The sequence below is a fragment of the Eriocheir sinensis genome, unplaced genomic scaffold (genome assembly GCF_024679095.1).
Source record: "Eriocheir sinensis breed Jianghai 21 unplaced genomic scaffold, ASM2467909v1 Scaffold690, whole genome shotgun sequence".
Lineage (NCBI taxonomy): Eukaryota > Metazoa > Arthropoda > Malacostraca > Decapoda > Varunidae > Eriocheir > Eriocheir sinensis.
In genome coordinates, this window is record NW_026112043.1 from 140289 (window position 1) to 167973 (window position 27685).

General features: G+C 47.1%; 1 protein-coding gene across 1 annotated transcript in view; it reads left to right on the plus strand.

The window, feature by feature from the left end:
• Positions 1 to 25688, plus strand: part of LOC126993854 (low-density lipoprotein receptor-related protein 4-like) — a 141112-nt gene extending 115424 nt beyond the window's left edge. Inside the window, exons 11-35 of the mRNA XM_050852993.1 lie at positions 6553 to 6736; positions 7583 to 7736; positions 9099 to 9213; positions 9635 to 9729; positions 10283 to 10464; positions 10958 to 11118; positions 11528 to 11677; positions 12067 to 12374; positions 13031 to 13192; positions 13441 to 13656; positions 14135 to 14258; positions 14664 to 14826; positions 15323 to 15485; positions 15909 to 16042; positions 16748 to 16941; positions 17131 to 17276; positions 18236 to 18393; positions 18698 to 18814; positions 19535 to 19737; positions 20655 to 20876; positions 22202 to 22445; positions 22741 to 22842; positions 23389 to 23545; positions 24867 to 25198; positions 25546 to 25688. Of these exons, the coding sequence (XP_050708950.1) occupies positions 6553 to 6736; positions 7583 to 7736; positions 9099 to 9213; positions 9635 to 9729; positions 10283 to 10464; positions 10958 to 11118; positions 11528 to 11677; positions 12067 to 12374; positions 13031 to 13192; positions 13441 to 13656; positions 14135 to 14258; positions 14664 to 14826; positions 15323 to 15485; positions 15909 to 16042; positions 16748 to 16941; positions 17131 to 17276; positions 18236 to 18393; positions 18698 to 18814; positions 19535 to 19737; positions 20655 to 20876; positions 22202 to 22445; positions 22741 to 22842; positions 23389 to 23545; positions 24867 to 25198; positions 25546 to 25659 (4300 nt within the window). The 3' untranslated portion in view covers positions 25660 to 25688. The remainder of the gene's footprint in view (positions 1 to 6552; positions 6737 to 7582; positions 7737 to 9098; positions 9214 to 9634; positions 9730 to 10282; positions 10465 to 10957; positions 11119 to 11527; positions 11678 to 12066; positions 12375 to 13030; positions 13193 to 13440; positions 13657 to 14134; positions 14259 to 14663; positions 14827 to 15322; positions 15486 to 15908; positions 16043 to 16747; positions 16942 to 17130; positions 17277 to 18235; positions 18394 to 18697; positions 18815 to 19534; positions 19738 to 20654; positions 20877 to 22201; positions 22446 to 22740; positions 22843 to 23388; positions 23546 to 24866; positions 25199 to 25545) is intronic.
• Positions 25689 to 27685: the final 1997 nt, after the last annotated feature.

Here is a 27685-nt window from a genome sequence, read left to right on the forward strand (position 1 = left end):
AAAAAAGTGCAGACGATGTTCGAAGGTAAAGAAGACAGAGACACGCAGACGGTGTAAACAAAACCCAAACAACCAAAACAGACTCGCACTCACACACCAAACGATCTATTCATGTGGGTTGGATATAAAACAAACATTAAAGTAACCAAAAGCCAAACAATCACAACAGACGCATCACACACTAAACAATCTCTACCAACATGGGTCGGACATCAAGCAAACATCGAAGGATCTGATTGGTGCATTCTTTATTTTTGGTACAGGGAATTGTGACGTCACGGTGCAGCTAGCCAATAGGAGAGGAGATGAGCAGAGCAGGTGTAGCAGGTGTGGGATAACGTTAGGGGACTCAAACAGTGATCCAGTGTGATTGTTCGTGTCTGGTCGGTATGGTTGGGCTTCCAAGACTCAGTTCTGCAGGGAGGGTTTCAGGAGGTTGGGTCAGGCGAGGCTGGGTTCGGATTCTTTAAATTTGATTCGGTTTGTATTGCGTTAGGTTGGTTTGAGTTAGGCCAAGATGGGTTTCGTTAGATTGGGTCGGGTTAGTTTGAATTTGTTTGAGTTTGCATTCCGTTAGGTTGGGTTGGATGGAATTCGGACAAGATGGGTCGGGTTAGAATTTGGTTGGGTTGGGTTGGAGCGAGTTTGGTGAGGCTGGGTTTTGTTACGCTGGGTTAGATTTCCAAGGTGAACTAAGCCTCTGGTGAAAAGTAGCGATACTTGCTGTCCGTCTAACCTCTGAAAAGCCCGCCTTTGCCACCCAAGCCTAGCATAACTCCCACATCCAGACCCAGGTCCACATTACCACTTCCCTGCTTTCCGCTGTCATTGTTGTGCATTCTGGTGCTGTCATCTCCTCCGCTCATGTCATCCTCGTCCATCATGCCATCATCATCCTGCCGCTTGACCCTGCGCGGAGATCCCTCCACCTCCGCCACCGCCACCACCACCGCCGCCAGCAGGAGACACAAGCCCTTCATGATCGACACGGTGACTCTGCGGGAGGAGAACGATGAAGAGAACGTTTTAGCTTTCCCTTTTTTTTCTTAAGAGGGAAACATTTGCTGAAAACGAGGCTATACAAAATATGCATCCATGAAAGTAGTTTTGGACTTTTATAATGACAGACAGACAGACCAAAAGACAAAGGTAGGCAGACAGATACACACGGACATACAGACAGGCAGACATATAATGGACCGTATTGGCTATACAGGCAGCGCCACACGTGGCCACTCAGTGAACTGTCAAAGCAGTACTTTCCATAGAACTCAAGTTATATACTAGAGTGCGTCTGAGGCTGCCTCCAGGATACAAGGCCTTGGTGCCGCCACCGCTCCAAGCGAACGACTGCATACACTTTACTCCTACCCGATTTCCTGACTCTACTATTTGACATGGAGAAAAACTGAAATCAGGTAGGAGTGAAGTGTGTGCAATTATCGGCTTGGGGCGACGGCGGCATCATGACCGTGTATCCTTGAGACAGCCTCAGACGCATTCTAGTCTATAACTTGAACTCTATGGAAAATACAGCTTAGAGTTGAGTGGCCACATGTTGCGCTGCCTGGATAGCCAATACGGTCCATTAGACAAACAGAAAAACCTACACACACACACACACACACACACACACACACACACACACACACACACACACACACACACACACACACACACACACACACAACTCACCAGCACAAGAACACTGCAGGGACGATCGTTGGAGAAGTTTGTGCCTTCCCTGCGCCTCCATCTGTCTTATAAACAGTGTCTGGTGACGTGCTGTGGCTCGAGGTGATTTCAATAAAAAAAAAAATAATAATAATAATTTGCCTCACATGCTCTTGACGGAAGTACGATGTAAGGCTGTGGCAAGGAAGAGCGAAGGACTCCATTGCCTGGGCCTAATTTCTGCATGGCGTGAGGCGTTGCACGAAACGGCTTGCGTAAAAGGATGTATTCTGAAGGACAAGTTTTATGCGCTGTGGTGTCTGAGGTCGGCTGTCTCAGACGCTCCCGCCTCTCACATCAACTGTTTCCAAAGGCCCAGTAAGAGATTAATCGGGTTCTAATGAGTGTTATTCACCTTCAGGTACAGAAAAAGAGGCAACCTGCCACCAGACTCATAAAAGTACTCACGGAAAGACCCAAGACTCCAACGAAAGCCTTATCAAATGTTTGCTTGGGCGACGGAATGTTTTAAGAATGTAACCCAGACCGATGTGTTCTCTCTCTATGGCGACGCACGCACTGAGCGGCGCCGAAGAGACGGAGTGGTGCGCCGCGGCCATGCATAGCTTCCCCAAGTTAAAGTTTTTCTCCGTCTCCTCGGCGCCGTTCAGTACGTGCGGCGCCATGAAGAGAGAACACAGCGATCTGGGTCACATTCTCAAGACATTTCGTCGCCCAAGCAAACATTTCATGTGACTCTCCTTTCCTTTCGTTTCGTTTCCAAAGTATTGGGATTTTTGTTGCTTTTTGTCCAAACTGTACAATTCTAAAGGCTTGCTATCCTTCCCCCTCCTTCTCCTTCTCCTCCTCCTCCTCCTCCTCCTCCTCCTCCTCCCTCATGTCTTCCTCATCTAGTTGCTGCTTTCCTTCTGCCAGAGAAAACTAATGAAACTTTTCTTTATAGCGTTTTTGTTTGTCAGATTAATTAAAGCCTCAGTCACACTGACTTTACGACCTGATAACGACCACTCGGCCCCAAAATGCTGCGATTCAAACCACCACTTCTCGACCACGTAGATGGCCGAGCAGTCGTGTGACCGAACGGCTACCGGCGGTCGTCCAGTGTCCGTCCAGTGGGTGGCCGAACGGCGACCATGGGAAGATTCACACATTGACCTTACACTTGGAGCTCGGTAAAAACACCCACCAAGGACTGGTCGCCGATCCGGTACGCGTCCTGTCGCAATGCGGACGGCGATCTCCCGTAATGACCGGTCAAAAAAGATAATTAATGATGAGCCTCGGGGGAAGCTCATCTTTAGTGCATGACACACGTCACCAAACACATGCACATCACTCACTCTAGGAACGCCATTCACTGTAACAGATAGCAAAGGAAATAAAAATAAAAGGAGAAGAAAAAGGAGAGGATGGAAAAAGACGAGGAGTGGGAGGAGGAGGAAGAGGAGAAGCAACTCGCACAACTCGCCATGTGGTGGGAGGCCGGGCGCCGACCACGGCCAATGACCGATGCAAAATGGACGGCGAACATCAGCGACCACCTACTATCTGACGACAACCGCACGGCGTCCGCTTGCCATCCGGTCGCTGTTCACCAATTAACGGTCATATGTCGGCCACCGGTGGCAGTCTGCTTGCCGTCCAGACGCAGTGCATTCGGCCACCAGACGGCAATCTTTTTACGACCGCCAGACGCCTGAGAGGTCGGCCGGAGGTCTTGGTGCAGCACCAAAAACCTCCAGTCGACTCTTTCGGTCGTACGCCGGACGGAGACACATGGCGATCGCACGCACGACCATGTGCGACCTCCTGCGACCTACAGGTCGCGGGAGATCGTTATTAGGTCGTAAAAGCAGTGTGGCTGCATGGGGCTTAAATTCAAATTGCTTGCCCCCTCCCCTCCCTTCTCCTCTCTTCATTTCTTTTTTCCCTCCTTCTATGAAGACTCCGAGGCAATGTTGGACAGTCATAATTTTGATAATGTTAAAAAAGAAAGAGGAAATGGTGTGTGTGTGTGTGTGTGTGTGTGTGTGTGTGTGTGTGTGTTAAAGTGTTATGTATTAGACTCGTCCTTGACTATTGGCACCAAGGAAATAGCAAGCGAGGGAGGGGGGAAGTGAAGGAAGGTAAGGATTAAGAAGGGAGGGAAGGGAGGAGGAAAGAAGGTAAGTAGAACGATTGAGGCCTGATCTATGCATGCGTGAGGCTCTGCACGAAACGACTTCCTTAGATTTATTGTTTTTTGATGGTCCGTGTTGCTGTGCTGCCTCCCTCCGCGGCAAAAGAGCGTGCAGAAGCATGAGACGAGTGATTGGGCAATTTTTGCGATTTTTGGAGGGCTTGACTATGACGTATAGAGGGCAGACACCTTTTTTTTCTACGGGTGACACGTGGATACTTTTGTCTGGAGTTATAGATATAGGTAGAGAGACCTTAATTGATAGATAGATAGAGAGTAGTTAGATGCAGATAGATAGATGAATAGATAGTGAATGATATGTATATGGAGAGAGAGAGAGAGAGAGAGAGAGAGATTGGTCCGACTATTACTTATATACTGTTTTCAGAAGTTATAGATAGATGGATGGATTGATAGATGGCTAGGTAGATTGGTCATTTCAGTCTCGTTAAGGTTGACGTGAAGGGTGCACCAAATCCAGTAGAATTAGGAGGTCCCGCCACCTGGGTTGCGGAGTGTCCTGTAGGACGTAGCTATGGTGCTACCGCCACGGGACGCGGCGGGCCCCGCCCATCTGAGAGGTAGGCCCTGGCCCATCAGTTTGGTCTGGGACTCTGGGTCGTCAGTGTCAAGCGGGCATGCGCCGAGGTCAGAGCTCCCGCCCACCGTTCTCTGCGTGGTGAGGGAGGTCACGTGGCACGGTTAGAAACTCCCGAGATTGTTAGAAAGCCTTCCCGCTGTGCCGTGAGTGGATTCAGGACTGTTCTTACCATTACTCTTGCTCCCACCACAACTGTTGTTATGTATGGCCTTATTATGATTTAGTATTTTCATTATTACTATAATATTAATAATAATAATAATAATAATAATGATAATAATAATAATAATAATTATTATTATTATTATTATTATTATTATTATTATTATTATTATTATTATTATTATTATTATTATTATTATTATTATTATTATTATTATTATTATTATTATTATTATTATTATTATTATTATTATTATTATTATTATTGTTATTATAATTAATATTAATATCATTATCATTGTTGTTATTATTACTATAATCATTAGTATTATCAGTATTATTATCATTATTATTATTTCATTATTATTATTTTTCTATTACCGTACTGCTATAATGATAATTATAAATAAATAAATAAATAATTATTATAATAGAAATAGTATTCTCACATTCTGTGTGTGTGTGTGTGTGTGTGTGTGTGTGTGTGTGTGTGTGTGTGTGTGTGTGTGTGTGTGTGTGTGTGTGTGTGTGTTGTTTGCCGTCACAGCAGAGTCCCCACATTGTGTTCTCGTCCGGGCGTCACGTTCACCTTTGTTGCGATCCTCAGACATAAAAAAATAATCCATAAAAAGAATATTCAGTGTTACCCCCCCAAACATTATTATTATTATTATTATTATTATTATTATTATTATTATTATTATTATTATTATTATTATTATTATTATTGTTATTTTATTGTTATTATTATTATTATTATTATTATTATTATTATTATTATTATTATTATTATTATTATTATTATTATTATTATTATTATTATTGTTATTATTATTATTATTATTATTATTATTATTATTATTATTATTATTATTATTATTATTATTATTATTATTATTATTATTATTATTATTATTATTATTATTGTTATTATTATTATTATTATTATTATTATTATTATTATTATTATTATTATTATTATTATTATTATTATTACTATTATTTTTATCATTATTACCATTATTGTTTGACTATTTTCTACTTTTTTTTTTTTTGCTTGTATATCTATTTTGACTATTATTTATTGTTTATATATTTTTATTATTATTTGGCTCTTTATTTATGAATGTTATTCTACAATGGTATCTTTCGCTAAATAGAAACGGCAGCAACCAGCATTTTTCAGACCTAGTTTTAGCTTTCTCATCCCTGTACAATTTTACTTCTGTGTAGAGATAGTTAATGTGTGGCAGGGGAGAGAGGGAGGGGGGTTGAATAAGGGTCAGGGTGCGCCATCCCCCTCCGCCCCACCCCACACATGATGACAACACAGCCTCATTAACTCTACCTTGGGAGGCAATGATTATGTCACCTGTCCACGGATGTACAACCTCGTAACACTCTTGTGAAGAGCTTCGATCCTCTGTTGATTACATGGTGAGGCAGAGAGAGTGATAGAGAGGATTTCGCCTTGCTCGTCAGTGGAGAGACAGTGATAGATAGACAAAGTTAAAGAGAGAGAGAGAGAGAGAGAGAGAGAGAGAGAGAGAGAGAGAGAGAGAGAGAGAGAGAGAGAGAGAGAGAGAGAGAGAGAGAGAGAGAGAGAGAGAGAGAGAGAGAAGAGGAACCATTCATCATTGCTGTAGTAGTGTTTAGTCTCGCTCGCCCATGGGCAAACAGAGAAACAAAGAGAGAGAGAGAAGGAGAGAGAGAGAGAGAGAGAGAGAGAGAGAGAGAGAGAGAGAGAGAGAGAGAGAGAGAGAGAGAGAGAGAGAGAGAGAGAGAGACGTTTCCTCAGTTGTCACGGTAAATCACCTTTGTAGTAACTCATTTTCCCCGTCTATGGATGAACACAGAGACAGACAGAGAGTTACTTCATTTAATCACTAACCCCCATTTTCCTTCCCTCCGTCAGGTGCGAGGACGTGGACGAGTGTTCGGTGTTCAGGCCGTGCTCGCAGGCGTGTGAGAACTTGCCGGGGAGCTTCAACTGTTCCTGCATCGCCGGGTACTTCATGCTGCGGCCCGACCACCTCACCTGCAAGGCCTCCCAGCCCCCCGCCTACCTTATCTTCTCCAACCGAGCTGAGATTAGACTGGTGGGTCATAACTCCTTCCACATGCCCGTCTAGACTCCTCAGATCAATATCGATACTGTCCTCACTTCTTTATATCACACTACGACGTCCTTGGAGCTTTCCAGACTCCTCAGATTGCTATAAATAATGTTCTTAATTCTATATATCATTCTTCATCATCCTAGCAGCTTGAATCCTTCCTAATGTGCCTCAAGCCCCCTTAAAATCGGCTCCTGTCAGTCATATGCACACAACTCATTAACACACTTCCATCCGCCCTTGACCTTCCAACACCATCACTCAGCCTCCTAACCCCCTCTAACACCCTCTTAATTAACACACTTCCATCCTCCCTTGACCTTCCAACACCATCACTCAGCCTCCTAACCCCCTCTAACACCCTCTTAATTAACACACTTCCATCCTCCCTTGACCTTCCAACACCATCACTCAGCCTCCTAACACCCTCTAACACACTCTTAACACATTTCCATCCTCCCTTGACCTTCCAGCACCATCACTCAGCCTCCTAACCCCCTCTAACACCCTCTTAATTAACACACTTCCATCCGCCCTTGACCTTCCAACACCATCACTCAGCCTCCTAACCCCCTCTAACACCCTCTTAATTAACACACTTCCATCCTCCCTTGACCTTCCAGCACCATCACTCAGCCTCCTAACACCCTCTAACACACTCTTAACACATTTCCATCCTCCCTTGACCTTCCAACACCATCACTCAGCCTCCTAACCCCCTCTAACACCCTCTTCTATCCTCCCTTGACCTTCCAGCACCATCACTCAGCCTCCTAACCCCCTCTAACACCCTCTTACCCTCATCCCACTCTCCCCTCTCCCTCACAGATCAGCCTGAACCGTTCCAACTACTCCAGCATCGCCCAGGGGCTGCAAAACGCCATCTCCATCGACTACCACTATGAACGCCGCCTCATCTACTGGTCCGATGTCACCCTGGACGTCATCATGAGGGCTTATATGAATGGCACGGGGGAAAAAGGTAACGGTGAGGAAGGAAGGTAATGTGATAGGGGAAGGATATGACATGGGAAGGTTAGACAGACAGCAGGAAAGGTATTGTTGAAAGGAGCAAGTGGGGGGAAAGTGGACACATAAAAATCAGGTGAGAAAGATAATGGTAAAAGAGAAAGGAGAAAGGAGATGACAGATAATGGGGAAAGACAAAGGAGAGGGTAGGAAGAAGCAGGTAAGGAGGGAAGATGAAGAGCAGGAGGACAGGTAACTTAGCTTATTGGTCTGCTTTGTTTTATAGTGGAATATGCTGAGGATTTTTTTTTTCTTTTTTTTTTTAGCTCTACCCATTTTGCCTTTGTCTGTCATGTAATGTTCTGTGTTGCCTAAAGCTTTGGTGTCTCAAGGTTATCTCTCTCTCTCTCTCTCTCTCTAACTTTGTCTATCTATATATCTCTGTCTGTCTGTCCATCTGAATTGTCATGTTCCTTCCTCCCCTTCTCTCTGACCTTCACAAACAATGCTTCCTCTCTATCTCTCCCTCCCTCCCTCTCTCTACCTCCCTTCCTCTTTCCCTCCCTCCCTTCACCAATCACTCATTCAGTCCCCCCTTCCATTCCTTCATTTTCCCACATGCTTCCTCCTCTCTTTGGTTCTCCTTCACTTGTATCCTCCACATGGTCTTCCACTTCCTCTCCCCTCCACCCCTCCTCCCTTCATCCCCACACACTTTCCTTTCATTCGTACGTTAATACCTTTTTTCCTCCTCCTCCTCCTCTGCTTCCTCAATGCTCTTCTCAGTCCTTTATACTGTAGTGACCCTCAAAATCTTCTCGTTTTCTTCACCTTCATTTCTTGTCTGCAGTACCACGTCACCTTCCTCCTGAATACTATCTCTATTTATATCTCTTTGTCCTCCTTATCCTTATCTTCGGATTCCCCACTTCTCAATCTTAATCTTTCTCCTTGATCCCCTTATTCTGCTTAAACCTCTTCCTTACCACCCCGATTCCCCACTTAATCCCTAATCCTCTTCCTCTTCTGGGTTATCCTACTCTTTGATTCTTCTTGTTACTCCTTGCCGACCCTCACACTCCTGTTATTTTCTTCTCGCCCCTCCTCCTCCTTCATGATCCTCCTCTTCTTTTATCCTCTCACTCTTATTTTATCTGTTTCTTCTTCAAGCTCTGCCTCTCCTCTTTATCCTCCTCTCTTTCTCTTTGATCTTTCCACTTCGATTCTCTTCTCTCTCGAATACCCCTTCTTCTCCTTCTCCTCCCTTCACACACACCCAATCACCCCATTAACACAACAAGAATATTCATCATCATTATCACTATTATTTTTTCTACTATTGTTCGCTCTTCACCCCCGTCACCGCCTCCCTCAGCCATCGTGCGGTGGGGCCTACGCATGCCCAGCGGGGTCTCGGTGGACTGGATCAACGACCACGTGTATTGGCTCGACGGCATCACCATGAGGATCGAAGTCGCTAATCTGGACGGGTGAGTAGCGTTGGTTGAAGAGGGCTTGATCCTTTTGTTAGGTGTTCCTGGAGTGTGAAGAGACTGTGGTATAAGAAGAGGATATTGCATTAAAAGACTTTGCTTACTGGGTTGTAGGAAAGAGGTCATGATTCTTTTGTTTTGATGCTCCTAAAAGTGTATTAAGTGTTGGACGTGTTTTGTAAGAGGTCTTGACCCTTTTGTTTCCAAGTTACTGAAGTGTATAAAGAGTCACATAGGTTTTGTAACAAGTTTTGTAGACATATCTCATTGGATTGTTTCTTTAAAATGTCACTTTGTGTGTGTGTGTGTGTGTGTGTGTGTGTGTGTGTTGATATGGCTGAAGTGAAAAAAAAAGAGTCATATTTTGCAAGAGATTTGATAGACACAAGAGTAAGGTCACCACCCCTTCCCTCGCCAGGTCCTCCCGCCGGCCGCTCATCTGGACCAACCTGCAGAAGCCCCGCGGCCTGCTGGTGCACCCCCACAAGAATCTCCTCATCTGGACCGACTGGGGTGAGTTGACGTGTGCTGACGAGGGGGTAAAGGAGGAAAGTTTTATAGGGGGACTGAAGAATTGAGGAAAGAGGGGAGAGAAAGGAGAATGAAGGAAGGGAAAGGGTGAGGGGATCAGGTGGATGCAAGGGGATGGAGTAGGTGAGGGGGGTTGAAGAAAGAGAGGAAAGGAAGGAGAATGAAGGAAGGGAAAGGGCAAGGGATCAGGACGCGAGGGGATGGAGTAGGTGAGGGGGATTGAAGGATTGAAGAAAGAGGGGAAAGGGAGGGAAAAGGTGAGGGGATCAGGTGGATGCAAGGGGATGGAGTAGGTGGGGGGGATTGAAGGATTGAGGAAAGAGGGGACAGGAAGGGGAATGAAGGAAGGGAAAGGGCAAGGGGAAGGGAGTAGATGAGAAGGCAGGGAAGCAGTGATTAGCAGGCCGTTTTATTCTCATTTACTTATGCCCATGTGCTGCCTCCTTTGCTGTAAAAATAAAAGAAGAAAAAGAAGACTCCATCAATCTTCAGTGGAGGTTCTATTATCATCTCGACCTTCTTTGCCCCCTGACAGGCTCCAACCCACGGATAGAACGAGCCTTCCTGGATGGGTCGGGGCGGCAGGTGGTGATCGGCGAGGGTCTGCACTGGCCCAACGGCATCACCATCGACTACCCGACGGAGACGCTGTACTGGGTGGACGCCAAGGAGCATGTGATTGAGGCGGTGCACACTGACGGCAGCAACAGGAGAATGGTGCGTTGGGGGGTTACTCTTTTGTTTTGTCAGGCTGTTGGAAGTGTTTACAGGTGTACCATTGTTGTACCCTTCTGTTCAGTCTAGTCCAGTCACTCAGTCAATCAGTCAGTCTAGTCCAGCCCAGTTTAGTCCAGTGTTTGTAGTCGTACAGTTGTTATACCCTTGTTGTACCCTTCTGTTCAGTCTAGTCCAGTCAGTCAGTCACTCAGTCAGTCAGTCTAGTCCAGCCCAGTTTAGTCCAGTGTTTGTAGTTTTACAGTTGTTATACCCTTGTTGGACCCTTCTGTTCAGTCTAGTCCAGTCAGTCAGTCACTCAGTCAGTAACTCAGTCAGTCAGTCAGTCACTCAGTCAGTAACTCAGTCAGTCAGTCAGTCAATCAGTTAGTCAGTCAGTCAGTCAGTCAGTCAGTCAGTGAGTCATCCTTCACACACCCTCACATGCTCCCCCATCACACCCTTACACTCCCCCATCACCCCCTCACCCCCACAGATCCTGGAGGGGCTGCGTCACCCCTTCGCCATTACCATCTTCGAGGACACACTCTACTGGACAGACTGGATCACGCGCTCCATCGAGAAGGTGGACAAGAGGAACGGCCAGGGCCATTCCACGCTGCAGGGCCGCCTCTCCTTCCCCATGGACATACGCAGGTGTGGTGGGCTGCTCTCCTCATGCTCTGCCTCCCTCTCAGAGTGCTACTGTACTTCCTATTTCTCTCATTTCACTTGTACTTTTAATTATTTTTCACTCACTTTTTTTTTTCATTTATATTTCACTTATGTTTTGCTTATTTTTCACTTTAACTTACTTTTCACTTCAGTTTCATTTATTTTTACTTACTTTTACTTACTTTTACTTACTTTTCACTTATATTTCACTTATTTTTCACTTCTATTTAAATACATTTCATATATTTTTTAACCTCCTTTTCTTAATGTGTCCTGGTAGTTCATCCTCTGTTTCCATTCATCCACTCAAACTCTTGCTGAATGCACTGATTTCCCTTATTTTATTTCTCACTTCATCCATTTTCTAACCGCCCTGCTCCTCCTCCGCCAGCCTGCACCCAACCCGCCAGCCCGGTATCCTGCAGTCCGAGAGGCACGGCTGCAGCTTGAGGAATGGCGACTGCTCCCACCTGTGCCTCTCCTCCAGGGACTCCTACTCCTGCTACTGTCCCCACGGCCTCATTCTCCTCCCAGACCACAGGTAGGCGTGCACACAGACAGACAGACAAACACACACAGACAGGGCACAGGCAGGTAGGCACACACATAAACACAAACAGACAGGCTAGAGAGATAGGCAGGCACTTAGACAGACAAGTTTTCATATGAGCAAGTGCTTCTGTCCTGCCTACAATTGCAGGGGGTGAGTTGACGTGTGTTGACGAGGGGGTAAAGGAAGAACGTTTTAGAGGGGGACTGAAGAATTGAGGAAAGAGGGGAGAGGAAGGAGAATGAAGGAAGGGAAAGGGCGAGGGATCAGGACGCAAGGGGAATGGAGAAGGTGAGGGGGACACGGCACCACACCCCACCACACGACACCACACAACACCCCACACCACACCACTCAACAGCATGCATTACCCCCCACAGGACCTGCAGTGAGCGACCGGACCGAACGCTAATCTTTGCCCAGCGGAAGAACCTGCGGATGATCTCACTGCAGGACATCCTGGAGACCAACACCTCCACCTCCTCCCTTTCCTCCTCCACCAATACCTCTGATATGGCCCAGATGAGGATAGACACGGTGGTCCCAGTGAACAATGTACAGGCACCTGTGGCTCTAGATCCCTACACTGAGGAGGACATGATCTTCTGGACGGACATCAAGGCCAAGACCATCAGCCGGGCACACCTCAACGGCTCCCGCCACATCACCGTCGTGCGGGATGGCCTGGGTGAGTGTGTGTGTGTGTGTGTGTGTGTGTGTGTGTGCGTGTGTGTGTGTGACTAGCCGGCCTGCAGTGTGTTATATGTTTTGTTTTATGGAAGAGTGTGATCAGGGTTTTCAGTGACCTGGGTGAGTGAGTGTGTGTGTGTGTGTGTGACTGGCCAGCCTGCAGTATGTTATATGTTTTGTTTTATGGAAGAGTGTGATCAGGGTTTTCAGTGACCTGGGTGAGTGAGTGTGTGTGTGTGTGTGTGACTAGCCGGCCTGCAGTGTGTTATATGTTTTGTTTTATGGAAGAGTGTGATCAGGGTTTTCAGTGACCTGGGTGAGTGAGTGTGTGTGTGTGTGTGACTGGCCGGCCTGCAGTGTGTTATATGTCTTGTTTCATGGAAGAGTGTGATCAGGGTTTTCAATGACCTGGGTTAGTGAGTGTGCCTGGCCGACATGCTGTGTTATATATGTCCCTATTGAAACGTTTTTTCTTTAGCATGTACTGAAATTAACCCCTTTTCTGGCCTCTCATTCTTTTTTTCTTTTGTTTGAACAGTGTCTGGTGGACTTTTTGTTGTCTTTGCTTTTTGCCCTTGAGTTTTCTCCCTTGCTGCAAAAAAAAAAAAATCTCCACCTTCCCCTGACCCTCTGACTCACCAGCACTCCCCACAGAGATGCCGGCCGGTGTGGCGGTGGACTGGGTGGGCCACAAGCTGTACTGGACGGACGGCGGCACCAGTCGTATTGAGGTGGCCAATCTTGAAGGGTCCATGCGCTGCCTCCTCATCTGGCGCAGCCTGGACAAACCTCGGGACATTGTGGTGGACCCAAGAGGTGAGGAGGAGGTGGGGGAGAGAGAGAGAGAGAGAGGGAGGGATGTGTGTATGTGTATGTGTGTGTGTGTGTGTGTGTGTGTGTGTGTGTGTGTGTGTGTCTGTGGATGCTGCTACTGCTGCAACCACCATTATCAATCTCTGTCTTCTTCTTCTTCTTTTTCTTCACCTGCTACTACCTGCTACAACCACCACTACTAACACTGCATCTATTACACATCTGCTGAAAAACAAAAACACCCTCTACAGCTCGCCTCATGTTCTGGACCGACTGGGGGAAGCGCGCCAAGATAGAACGCGCTGGCATGGATGGGGAGGCGCGGCGAGTCTTGGTGGACACAAACCTGAAGTGGCCCAACGGACTGGCCATCGATCACGCCCGGCAGCTCCTGTACTGGCTGGACGCATCTACCAAGTCTATTGAGATGGCGGCCCTGGATGGCAGCCAGAGGAAGGCGCTCATATGTAGGTGATATGAGGTGGTGCGGGAGGGAAGGAAGGAGGGATTGAGGGTGGGTGAGGTAGGGCTGGGAGGGAGTTGGAGGGAAAAGGGTTGGTGAGGGAGGACAGGGAAGAGGGAGTGGAGAGAAGGAAGGGAGAACTGAGGGAGAAAAGAGGAAAAAATAATGTAGTGATCTGGGGGTTGTGATGGAGGGGAGGGAGGGAGGGAAGGCAGGAGGGAGGACTGAAGGAAAGCAGAGAAAGAAAAGAAATAAGTGTACTCTATATATTGGTACAAAGAAAAAAAGGAGATAAAGAAGGGGAGATGAGTACATAGAGAAAGAACAAAAAACAAAGATCCTGATTCTTAGCTTCTCTAAGGCTAATAAAAGATGGAGAAACATGTAGATTAATGCATCATACTTCTTTTTATTACTACCCAATGATCACCTCAACCTGTCCCATCCTCCCTTGACTCTTAATTATTCCCCTCCTTCCACAGCGGGGGAGCTGGAACACCCCTTCGGCCTGGCACTGTGGAGGGACTTGGTCTTCTGGACGGACTGGAACGCCAAGAGCATGTACATGGCAGACAAGAGGACCGGCGCCAACAGACAGACCATTGTGTGCGTGTCCCCTCGTGGCTGTGGCTGATTCTAGCACGTTAAAACAGGGCTGATCAATGAGTTAAGAAAAGGAAGAGTAGGAGTTAGTGGCCCATGCAAGACTAGCTGGAAGGAGTGAAGTAGGAAGGAAAGAAAGGAAAAGCAGGAGCTAGTAGTGGGAAGAAGTGAAGTAAGAAGTAAAGGAAGGAAGAGTAGGAGTCAATGGGCCATGCAAGACTACTTTAGAAGGATAAAAAGTAAGCTGTGTAAATCCTATATTCCTTCACTCCTTCACTTCCTCCCACATTCTTCCACTCTTCCTATTCTCTTATCCTCCTCCAATATTCCTTCACTCCTGCGCTTCCTCCTATATTCCCTCACTCTCCCCATCACTTCCCCCTTCTCATCCCCATCCCCCCATCACAGGAAGGGCCTCAAGGACATGATGGAGGTGAAAGTGTTTGAGCGCTCGCAGCCGTCCAGCCCAAACCCCTGTGCGGAGATCAACGGCGGCTGCTCCCACCTCTGCCTGCTCAGCCCCTTCGGCCTGGGCCGCCGCTGTGCCTGTCCCACTGGCATCAAGCTGAAGGTGATGTGCTGACATAGATTTACGTAGATATTCAGACCATGTAGATCCGTATTCTTAAACACTTCAGCACCCAAGCACACATATTTGACAAAGCTTTCGTAGGCGTTTTGGGCATTTCCAGGGATAGTTTAATGACTGTGGTGGTAGTTAGACCCTCCTGTACCATAAACGTGAAAACACACTCATGAAAATCCGATTAATCTCCTTTTCGGCCTTTGGAAATAATTGATGCGAGAGGCGAAGCGTCTAAAAATACCGACCATACCTTGTCCATCTCCTTATGGGAAAATAATGACGTTAAAGAAGATGATGAAGAAGAAGATGGATCCTATATTGATGATCTTGAGGGTAACAGTAGATGGGTAGTAGTACTGATGACCATGATATCTAGGTACATTCTGATAGGTCAAGGATGATGATGATGGTGACAGTGTTATCTTAGTATGTAAAAAGTAGAAGTGTAGGTAAAGGGCCTTAACGAGTGTGTCACCTGCAGCCCGACCGCCTCAACTGCTATGATGGGCCAGAGAGGGCGCTGCTGTTTGCCAGGCGCGAGGATGTGCGTCTCGTCTCCCTGGACACCCCTTACCACGTGGACGTCATCCTGCCGCTCCAGGGACTCCAGCACGCCGTGGCCCTCGATATTGATGCCATGACAGGTGGGGCTCGTCAGGGGTTTTGTAGGGGGGTATTTATGTCATGTTGTTTTTGGTATGTGTTACTCTGTTGTTGTTGTTGTTGGTGGTGGTGGTGGTAGTGGTGGTGGTGTTTTGGTTGCTATTATGTTGGTTTTGTTTTGTTATTTTTCTGTTCTTGTGTTATCCATTGGTGGTGTTGTGTTGTTTTGTCTGTTTTGGTCACTATTCAACGTGTCGTGCACCATGAATGTAAAAGAACACTCATGGAGACAAATTTAACCTCTTTTTTGGCATTTAGAAACAATTGACATAAAACAAGGGAATGTAAGAATACCAACCTTTGTTTTCTGCATGTCATTCTTAAACTGAATTGTCATGTTGTTTATGTTTATCTTGCGAGACACCTGCGGTGCTGTTCTTACTGTGTCTCCTTGGCCCACGCAGGGGACATCTTCCTCTCAGACAGCGCTGCCGCCATCATCTTCCGGGTGTCCCACAAAGGCCATCTGGCAACCCCGGTGGTGACGGCCGCCATCCTCACCGTGGAGGGCCTAGCCGTGGACGCTACTGGCAGGAAGGTACAGTGTGGGGTGTCTGGGTTGGGAGATGCGTTGTAGATTCCTCTATTCTGCACTAATGGCCTCAGCTCCCATCTCTCTTCCCTGCAGCTTCTCTTTTTATGCTAATGGCCTTGGTTCCCGTCTCCCTTTCCTGCAGCTTCCTTTATTCTATACCAGTGGCCTTGGTTCCCTTCTCCCTTTCCTGCAGCTTCCCTTATTCTATACTAATGGCCTTGGTTCCCTTCTCCCTTTCCTGCAGCTTCCCTTATTCTATACTAATGGCCTTGGTTCCCTTCTCCCTTTCCTGCAGCTTCCTTTATTCTATACTAATGGCCTTGGTTCCCTTCTCCCTTTCCTGCAGCTTCCTTTATTCTATACTAGTGGCCTTGGTTCCCTTCTCCCTTTCCTGCAGCTTCCTTTATTCTATACTAGTGGCCTTGGTTCCCTTCTCCCTTTCCTGCAGCTTCCTTTATTCTATACTAATGGCCTTGACTCACTGCCCTTTCCTGCAACTTCTTTTATTCAATACTGATAGATATAATTTGCAAGGGAAAATTGACCCTCGGTACACCAAATACGAGCTCACTGTTCCCTTGGAGTTAATTGTTTATTGTTCTTCCTGGGATGTGTAGCCTGCCTTTCCCAGTGCAAACTAGGAAAAAATGGCCTTGTCCCTTATGACCCTTCTCCAGATGCTTCATATGCTGTCACTGTCTCCCACAGCTGTACTGGACAGACCTTCACATGCACTCGGTGGAGGTGAGTGAGCTGGACGGGAGCAACAGGCTGGTGCTCTTCACGGGCCTGAGGCGACCCCGGGCCATCACCACCCACTACCCCAGCGGCCGTCTCTTCTGGACAGACTGGGATGAGAAGTACCCGACCATCGAGGCTGCGGACATGGATGGAAACAATAGGTGGGTTGGGTAGTGAAGGGAGGACAGTTAGGGGTAAGGAAGGAAAAAATAAAATGATGTGTGTGACTTAATGCTTGGTTGATGGAGGTGTGGGGCTTGGAGCTGAGGGGCTAAAAATCCTCCTGTTCTTTGTTCTTTTGCATGGTGGTGGTGTTGATGTTTGCTGTGGTGGTGGTGGTGGTGGAGCAGAGTGGTGCTGGTGGACACAGATGTGGTGTGGCCCAACGGACTGACTGTGGACTGGGAGGACCTGGAGCTGTACTGGACAGATGCGAGCACCAATGTCATCGGGGCCATTGGACTGGACGGCTACAACAGGCGCACCGTCATCGCAGGTAGGGAGGGAGGAGCAAGGAGTCAGTTAGTAAGTTAGTCAGTCTGTTAGTTAGTTGGTCAGTTACATAGATAGTCTGTTAGGTAGTCAGTCACTTAGTTAACCCGTCCGCTGCGATTGGCACATATTTCGCCTTCACTGGTAGCCTGGTAACATACAGTCCCAGGTCTTTCTCTGCCTCTGTGGTGGATAGTGGAGTGTTTCCCATGTGGTACTGGTGTGCTGGATATCCCCTCCCTAGGTACAGGAGTCTACATTTTTCTTCATTGAATTGTAGCTGCCACTTTTTGTTCCATTACTGTAGCTTGGTAAGGTCTGACTAGGAAATCCGCAGTCAATGGGTTAATAAGTTAGTTAGTTAGTTAGTCAGTCAGTTAGTAAGTCATAGAAAGAAGAGAGAGCAGTCAGTTAGTTGTTCCCTTGCTATTCTTGTGCCCCATGTATATCATTGGCCGTACTCACCACCTCACAAGGTCCTCCTGAGTCTTACACACGCCATTCACTTACACTCTTCATTCATTCTCACTCATTATTCCTCCTTCTTAACATTCATTATTCTTCATCCTTCACACACATCATTCTCATAATTGTACAAGGATGAAGAGTGGAGGAAGTGACTGACTTGGTTGAGCCATAAAAAAATGAGTGTTTGTAGTTTTCTTTCCTTACTTTCTTCTTTCTTTTCGTCCTTTCTTCCTCCTTTCCTTCCTTTCTTCCTCCTTTCCTTCCTTTCTTCCTCCTTTCCTTCCTTTCTTCCTCCTTTCCTTCCTTTCTTCTTTCTTTTTGTCCTTTCTTTTTTCTGTCCTTCCTTTCTTCCTCCTTTCCTTCCTTTCTTCTTTCTTTTTGTCCTTTCTTTTTTCTGTCCTTCCTTTCTTCCTCCTTTCCTTCCTTTCTTCCCTCTTTCCTTTCTTCCTCCCACCATTCACACACACTCATTACTTGTTCTCACCGCATCCCCAGGGCTCCCGCATCCCTATGGCGTGAGCATTCTGGGGCGCTGGCTCTACTGGACCGACTGGGAGACCAAATCCCTCAACCGAACCCTCAAGGCGACTGGCCGCTCCACCAGCACCATCAGGGAGGGGCTGGCGGGCCTCATGGACGTCAAGGCTCTTCCTGTGAGTCCCCGGCTGCTCTCTCTATCCCTCTCTCTTTCTCTCTCGTTCTCTTTTCCTCCTGTTTTTTTCTTATGCAGGAAAGAAGACAGACAGGCTGAAGAATAATGGCCACAAAGCTGCTTCTCCCTTAAATAAACAAAGGAAGACAGCCAAAGAGATGAACGGATTAAGTTTTCATGGAATCTTGTATTAAAACCAACTGAGTTATATTTTGAAGTTCTCCAGTGTTTTGTCTATCTCTCTCCACTACTCTGTCTTTCACCTTCTTGATAAATATGACCCTTGCCCTCACTTCCTCCCCCAGGGACCCCCGGTGGTGTACGACGTCTGCGAGGAGAACAACGGCGGCTGCTCCCACCTGTGTCTTCGCCACCCCAGAGGTTACTCCTGCGCTTGTCCCACCGGGCTCAGGATGGTGGAGGTATGATGTCTAGCTTGTTACTTGTTGTCGTGTCAGCCTATTTTTCTTCCATCATGAACAAATTACTCTGTCTTTCTATTTTCTTCGCCTTAATTCTCACACCCTTCATCCTTTCTCTCCTTCATATCCTTTGCTTCCCCTTCACACACTCTTTCCTCTCTCCCATATTGTTCCCTTCACCCTCTACCCTTCATACCCTTCTTCATCTTTTCTATATTGTTTCCTTCACCCTCTACCCTTCATACCCTTCTTCATCTTTTCTATATTGTTCCCTTCACCCTCAACCCTTCATACCCTTCTTCATCTTTTCTATATTGTTCCCTTCACCCTCTACCCTTCATACCCTTCTTCATCTTTTCTATATTGTTCCCTTCACCCTCAACCCTTCATACCCTTCTTCATCTTTTCTATATTGTTTCCTTCACCCTCAACCCTTCATACCCTTCTTCATCTTTTCTATATTGTTTCCTTCACCCTCTACCCTTCATACCCTTCTTCATCTTTTATATATTGTTCCCTTCACCCTCTATCCTTCATACCCTTCTTCATCTTTTCTATATTGCTTCCTTCACCCTCTACCCTTCATACGTTTCTTCATCTTTTCTATATTTTCCCTTCACCCTCTACCCTTCATACCCTTCTTCGTCTTTTCTACATTTTCCCTTCACCCTCACAATGGTCCTCCTACCCACCCCCTCACACCCTCTGCCTCTCCATCAGGGCAACTCCTCAATCTGCATGGAAGAGCCGGACATCTACTTGATCTACGCCGCCAAGGGGACTATAGGGCGCATCTCCCTTGATATCAAGCCGCTGTGGGAGGTTCCTCTGCCCATACCAGCTGTCACGCGCCCCATCTCCATCAACGTCCACTATGAGCAGAACCTTCTCTTCTACACGGAGGCGAATCTGCAGGTCATAAGGTGAGAGGATAGTTGATGGATTAATAAATTGATAGATGGATGATAGATAGTACCTCTGTATCGTGATGGTTAAATTACAGAAATATTAGTGATGCAAAACTGTAAATGCCAAAAGGAGGTGGTGGTGAGGGGATAGTTGATGGAGTGGTGGATAGATGGCAGCAGTAGTGGTCATGTAGCTCGGTAATAAATGTTGGTAAGTTACGGAAATACTAACACGTCAAAACTGTGAATGCCGGAAAGAAAGCCATAGGAGGTGCAGGTGATGGGATAGTTGATGGATTGGTGGATAGGTGGTGCCAGTAGTGGTCATGTGGCTCTGTGTTGTGTTGGTACAGTTAGTGGAGTATTAAGGGGCTATTTCACTGGGCAAATTTTCCGTGGATCTTCAGTCAAACCACGATTTCTGCTAGTGTGGTTCTCATTTGTTTCTTGTTATTGCTGCTGATGATGATGGTGAGTAATACTGTCATCCTTCAGTGAAATCGACCATAGCTTTGGAAGATCGCGGACAAGTCAGAAAACCACGGAAATAGGAGAACCACGCCAGCGGAAATCGTGGTTTGACTGAAGATCCACGGAAAATTTGCCCAGTGTAATAGCCCCTCTAGTGTCTCAAAACTGAAAATGACAAAAGGAAAGCCATATGAAGTTGGTGGTGAGGGTGGCGGTGGTGATGTGTGCTGGTGGTGATGGGTGGTGGTGGTGGTGTGTTGGAGGGAATGAAGAGTAGTGATGGTGAGGGTGCTTGGGAAATGGAGTACCTGTGAGCTTGTGGCGATGATAGTGGTACCTTTTATCTGTGCTGGTGCTGAAGAGAGAGACCCTACTGTTCCTACTACACTACTACCACTAATACTACTATGACTGCTACTACTACTTCCACTACCATCACCACTACCATTACTCTCTTCCAGGGTTGTGTCGCTCAAGAACATGTCCTACCCCTGGTCGATCCTCTCACCTGGCTACTCAACACCGAACGGCCTGGCGGTGGACTGGGTGGCCAACAACATCTACTGGACCGACTCCATACGCAAGGTGCTGGAGGTGGCGCGACTCGACGGCTCCTCGACCAAAGTGGTCATCAACAACAACCTCAAATCACCACGTGCCATTGCAGTGTTCCCCGGCGAAGGGTGAGAGAGAAAGGGGTAGAGGGAGGGAGGGAGGGAGGCAACAGGAAAATAGATAAGGAGAAAGGGAAAGAATCAGCAGAAAGATAAAGGCAACAGAAACAAAGATAAGGAGAGAGGGAAAGGGGCAATAAAAAAAATAGATAAAGAGAGGAAAGGAGGGAGCAAAAATAGATAAGGAGAGAGGGAGAGAAACAACAGAAAGATAGATAAAGAGAGAGAAAGATAAGGAGAGAGGGAGAGAAACAACAGAAAGATAGATAAAGAGAGAGAAAGATAAGGAGAGAGGGAGAGAAACAACTGAAAGATAGATAAAGAGAGAGAAAGATAAGGAGAGAGGGAGAGAAACAACTGAAAGATAGATAAAGAGAGAGAAAGATAAGGAGAGAGGGAGAGAAACAACTGAAAGATAGATAAAGAGAGAGAAAGATAAGGAGAGAGGGAAAGAGGCACCAGGAAAATAGAATGAGCCACCTTCAGTCTTAGTAAATAAATTATATCCTTCATCACTTAACCCTTAGATTACAGCGATCGTATACATAAGTGCGCTACCACACGCCCCACCCATACGGGGATCATATATATAATCATCACACTCTACGCTCCCTACGTTTCAAATATACTGCCAGTTCTTGACTCAGAAGAATGGTGGAGGCATCTGGCATCCATACACACTCTCATTCGTCTCAGCGTGCGCCCTACCAAAGGCCACAGATCATTTTCCACTTTTGTTCAGAATACATCTGGCATGTCTCGTGATGCTTCAAGCAGTTCCTCTGCTCCGGGCGGAAGTAGAGCACGGGCGAATCAAAGTGACAGTGACTCTGATGACTGATATGGTAGTGACATTGACAGAGAGAGAGAGAGAGAGAGAGAGAGAGAGAGAGAGAGTGGGGTGCTTCCACTCGACAGGTCACGGCCATGAGAAAATGCGCAATATTTTCGACTGTCATAACTTTTTTATTATTATTAGGAGAGAAGTTTTATTACACCACCATATATACTAGATGAATATACAATTATTGCAAAGACACCATTTCCACCTCTTTTAAATGTCTAAATTTTCCCCGTGCACAGCATCCAGAGAAATATCTTGCCACCTGTACTTTAAGGGTTAATACACTTATTTATATCTATGTCACCCTTCCATCTGCTATTTTGAACTGACTTGGTTGAGCTATAAAAAATGGTGTTTGTAGTTTTCTATCCTTCCTTCCTTCCTTCCTTCTTTTCTTCCTTCCAGTCCTTCCTTCCTTTCTTCCTTCCTTCCTTCCTTTCTTCCTTCCAGTTCTTCCTTCCTTCCTTCCTAACCAGCCTCCTTCCCACAGTCTGCTCTTCTGGACTGACTGGGGCAGGCCGTCAAAAATCGAGCGTTCTTACCTTGACGGCTCGGATCGGAGGAGCATCATAGACCGCAAGAGTGGCTGGCCGAACGGACTCACCATTGACTACCAGATGAAGAGGATTTTCTGGAACGACGCAAAGGTTGAAACCATCGACTCCTCCGACCTGAATGGGGAGAACGTTGTGACTCTGATCCGAGAAGTTCCACATCCCTTTGGCCTGACATTGGTGAGGAATGTGCATGTCTGTGTGTGTGTGTGTGTGTGTATAGTATCTAGTGTAATTTATAGGACTTAATTTAAGCTCGTATTGTCCTGTTTCCATGTCCGTTCTTTTCTCTTATTCCCTCTCTTTTTTCTCTTATTTGTATTCTGTTTCTCTTTAAACTTGTAAATACTCCTCGCTCAAGCTACTTTAGGATATAGACGCTAAGTTTGTCAATAGATCTATATGGTATACTGATTTTCTCAACTTTTTTTTACATCTAAGCTTGCTCAACTTAAACACCAAGCTCCTGTTTCAGCTCGGTGACCACATCTACTGGAGCAACTGGGAGAAGACAACCATTGAGAGGGCCGACAAGACCTCTGGCCAGAACAGGAAGATGGTGAGGAGCAGAATTGAGGTGAGTCTTGGAGAGGAGGAGGAGTGTAGTAGAGTAGATGGAGGGGGAGAAGAAAATAAGAGGAAGATGAGAGATAGGAGATGGATGGAGGGAAAAAGGGAGAGAGAAAACAAAAGAGACAAAGGAGCATGATTGAGGTAATTCTTTGGGATGAGGAGAACTAGTAGAATAGATTTAAAAGGAAAAGAAAATATGAAGATGAGTAATAGGGAAAGACATGGATGAAATGAAAGAGAGAGGGAGAAAACAAGAGACAAAGGACGGTAATTAGAAATGGAAAGAAACAAAAATTAGACCATCACTTAAAATATGGATGGCATGGAAGAGGAGAGAAGAGAGAGAGGATGAGAAATAGGAGACATGGATGAAGAGAAAGAGGAAGAGAGACAAAGCAAAATAGACAAAGGAACGTATTTAGAATAGAACAGGAACAAAAAAATAGAGCATCAATTAGAAACAAGGACCAGAGAGAAGAGAGTGACAAGGGTTAGTGCCTGAGACTAGACCGAGTGCTGTACTAAAGTGCTGTCTCTGCCTCCCCCCCAGGGCATCATGGAGGTGAAGGCCGTGGAAGCCAACTCACAGCCTGGTTGGAACCCCTGTGGTGACCGTAATGGCGGCTGCACACACCTCTGCTTCTTCCTGCCCTCCGGCCGCCGCTGTGCCTGTCCCGACATTCTGGACGGCCGCGGGTGTTCAGACCGTAAGTCACCTGACCCTCACACCTGTTGGCCTTGTGATCCATGTCGAGTTTTATTCTGTACCTTGTATGTATCCTCAGTCCTCACACCTGTAACCCTTGTAATCCATGACCTGAGTTGGATTATGTGGTGTCTATCCTTATACACTTGTTGGCCTTGTAATCCTTGACTTAAATTATGTATCGTCTATCCCCACACTCCTGTTGGCCTTGTAATCCTTGATGAGTGTAATTCTGTACCTTCTCTTTTCACACACCTTAATTGTAATACTTCATTCATTCATTCATTCATCTTTGACGCCTGCTTCTAGGAGCTCCCACCAGGGGATGGCCACGGCAGAAGAGTTTCCATCTCTCTCTATCCAGACACTCCCTCCTTGCCTGCTCAAAGTTTCTCAAGGATCTTTCACCCCTCTCCCTGACATACTCCTGCACATTATCTCTCCATTTCACTGGAGGTCATCCTCTAACATTCCCTCCCTCTATCTCACTCACATACACCCTCCTGGTCATCTTACTCTCCTCCATTTGCTCCATGTGGCCAAACCACTTTAAAGTCTGTTGCTTCACTTCTTCCACCACTCCACACTTCTTCCTTTCACTCACGTGACACATTCCAAAATGCTCACACACTTTCATTACTCATTCCATCCATTCTACTCACACCACAAGCACCCCTCAAATAACTCATTTCCACTGCCTGCAGTCTAGACCTCTGACTTTCATTCCAGACCCCATGTCACCAGGCCCCATGTTTTGCTTGCATATGTAAGGGTTGGTACTATTACTGTATTTCTCAAATCCCTCTTTACCTCCATGCTCACACTTCTGCCATTCATGATATGTCCCAAAGACCCTACCACCTTTCTTCCTTGCAATGCCCTCTCTCTTGTCTCTCCTTCTGTACCACCATGCTTACACATAACTGATCCAAGGTACTTAAACTCATTAACCTCCTCCATTTCTTCACCATTCAAAATTATTTTGCATTCTTTTTCACATTCAGTTCCCACTCTATATGGCATACAAAATCCACAACCTCACTTCTGCTCCGCTCACAAACCATCACTTTACTTTTGTTGACATTTACTTTCAGCTTTCTCCTTTTACATACACTATCAAAAACACTGACCAAATTTTGTAAGTCACTTTCATTGTCTGCAATGAGCACTGTGTCATCAGCAAATAACAAATAACAAATACTTGACGAGTTCAATTCCATACCTCCTTCAGATTCCTTTTTATAAACTCATAAGTAGTTCAAAAACCATCATAGGAGTCTTCATAAAGCATCCCAACTCATGGTGTCCCTTCCCCTGCACAGGTCCAATGTTCAAGGTCAATCTCACAAGGAAGAGCGGGGGTGTCTGGAGCAAGGGCACGGAACCGCCTGGCATTCGTCCCTGGGACCAAGACAACGCCCCGGGAATGGTGCCGCTACTGGGCGTGCTGGTGCTGGTGCTGATCCTGTCAGTGCTGAGCATGATGGCGGTGGTAGCCTGGTGGAAGTTCAAACGCGAGAGCAAGAATGTGAATGAGCCCAAGGGAGGTGCCCTCACCTACACCAACCCCACCTACAGCGCCTCAAACTCAGACGTCAACACCGACCGCAAGCCCTTCACCTGGCGGCGCCTCCACAGCGATAATGTGCACCAGGTGGGCTGTGTGTGTGTGTATGTGTGTGTGTGTGTGCATTTTACAGCAAGGGAGGCAGCTTGATCAAGGACAAAAACAAAAATGGCAACAAAAAAAGCCCACTAGATGCAACTCTGACAAAAGGAAACAGAACAAGAGGCCAGAGGAGAGGTCAATTTCAGGAGAGGTGTCTTGATACTCTCCTCTTGTGTGTGTAGGGGGGAGGGAGCCTAATACCTTTGACATTTCAGAATCATCTGTAATCTTTGACACTCATGTGCTTCCTCATCATGCCCTTGTTTTGTGTGTCTGTGTAGCTCTTACTGTTGCTTACCTGCGGCCCATCAACACGCCTCTTCCCCCCACAGGTGCGCATGTTTGAGGAGAAAGGTGAGGTGGCAGCGCTGATCAGTGAGGGCAGCAGCGTGGAGCACGAGTCCCCGCCCCCCACCCCTCCCACACGCCCGGAGCCAGCCACATAATGCCCCTACCCACCACCACCACAGCCCCAACCCACCACAACCACCACCCACCTTGCCACGCGATGAACCCACGAAAACCACCACAGCCACCAATTGTGTCATCTTGAGGACTAACAGACTAACCATGTTAATGCATTCCACTGGTCCCTGTGTCCAGCCGTGTCCCAGTGACGGGCTGCAGGACCACCACAAGCCTCTCTCCACCCATGTCCTTCCTCCTTCCTCCCCTCCTCTGCCTTCCCTGGTATTCCCTGCCATACCTGTCCCCCTCCTCACCTTCCATGCCTTCCCTCCCCATCACCACCACCGCCACACAGCACTCACCACCACCACCACCATAACACAGCACCACCACCAGATAGCCATTGCATCACCCCTCACACCCCCGCACCATCACTCCAGCTGCACCACCATCACTGCACATCCCATCCCTTCCTGCATGTTGCATGCACGCACAGACAGAAACACACACACACACACACACACACACACACATGCACACACACACACATAAACACACACATTCACAGGACCCCTGAGTGTAGCTCACTCCCTGTATATCACAACTCTATAAATACAAGTATGTAGGGAACTCACAGCCACACACCTGCCTCAGGACCTCTACAGGCTACAGGTAGCCAAGCACCCTCCCCCTCCTGCCTTGAAGCAATATTTGATAGTCCCTCACGCGTCACAGGCTACAGGTAGCCGCTCACCTACACCACCACCACCACCACCACCCCCACAGGCTACAGGTAGCCACCCTTGTATCACCTCACCTATCCCCCCCTCCCCCTGCCTGTAGGCTACAGGTAGCCCCTGCACCCTCAGGTAAGGCCTTCCCCACCCCAATCCCTGCACTGGCACACCTGCAGTCACCTGCCCTCCCCTGCCACTCCCTCCTCTCCTTCCCCCTTCCCCCTCAAGGACTAGAAGCATGTCCGAGGCGCATCATTCTGCCCCTGAGACAGCGGGCGATGGCCGGGAGACGAGGCCACCCACTGGCGGGCTGCAGTGGCCCCGGCATGGCCCCAGCACAGCCCTCATGCCACACGTGCTGCCTGGGAAGTCACATCCGTGTTTTGTTCTCACTGTACTCGTGGCTCACGTCCGTTACTGTTGTGCAAGGCGCCGCGTCCCTGTTGGGTGGTGTGTTGGTTGGGCAGCCACAAGACCACCCACAGGCCACCGCCATGGCCTCACACATATTAAAGTGGAGTGCATGTCCCCTCCACCCTGTAGAGCAGCCACACCCCATGCCCTCACACCCACACCCCACCGTCACTGGCTGTGTGGTGTGTGTGTGTGAGATGTGTTCCCACACCACCACCTGCCTCCTGCCGGTGCTTGTGAGGTCGTGCAAAGGTCGTGGCAGTGTGGCTGTGAGCTGGGCACAGAGCTGCCGCCTTGACCATGACAGGCTGGCAGTGGCAGGGAGCAGGGAGGGGGTGATGAGGGCTGGGACGGAGATAACAGGAAGAGACGAGTGACGGGAGGAGACGGCACTGGAAAGGGAGACTGTGTGGTAACGCTGACTTCATAACACTTTGACGTAACAATGTAACCTTCCCCTGCTGATACAACTACTACCACCACCACTACTACTGCTATGACCACCATTACTACTACTACTATTTCTACTACATACTACTACTACTGCTATTTATTACACTGTGAAGAGAGATGGCTAGCGCTGAGTCTTGCGTAGATTTTATTAACATAGTCTACATTATCATCGGCCGTAGCACTAACAGCTGGGTAGTACTGACAGTTATGCGATGACGGGGATGTTGATGGCGATGGTTCAGTGATTCATGGGCCCTTGAGAGGTGAACGGAGAAATACTTGAACCATTACCAGCCAGTATAATGATGCATGACGATGGTTTTCATTTCAAAGTATTCATGAAACCGGTGCCTCCATTATTATTATTATTATTATTATTATTATTATTATTATTATTATTATTATTATTGTTATTGTCATTCCTGTTATTGGTATATTCATTTCACCTCCACTTCTTTTA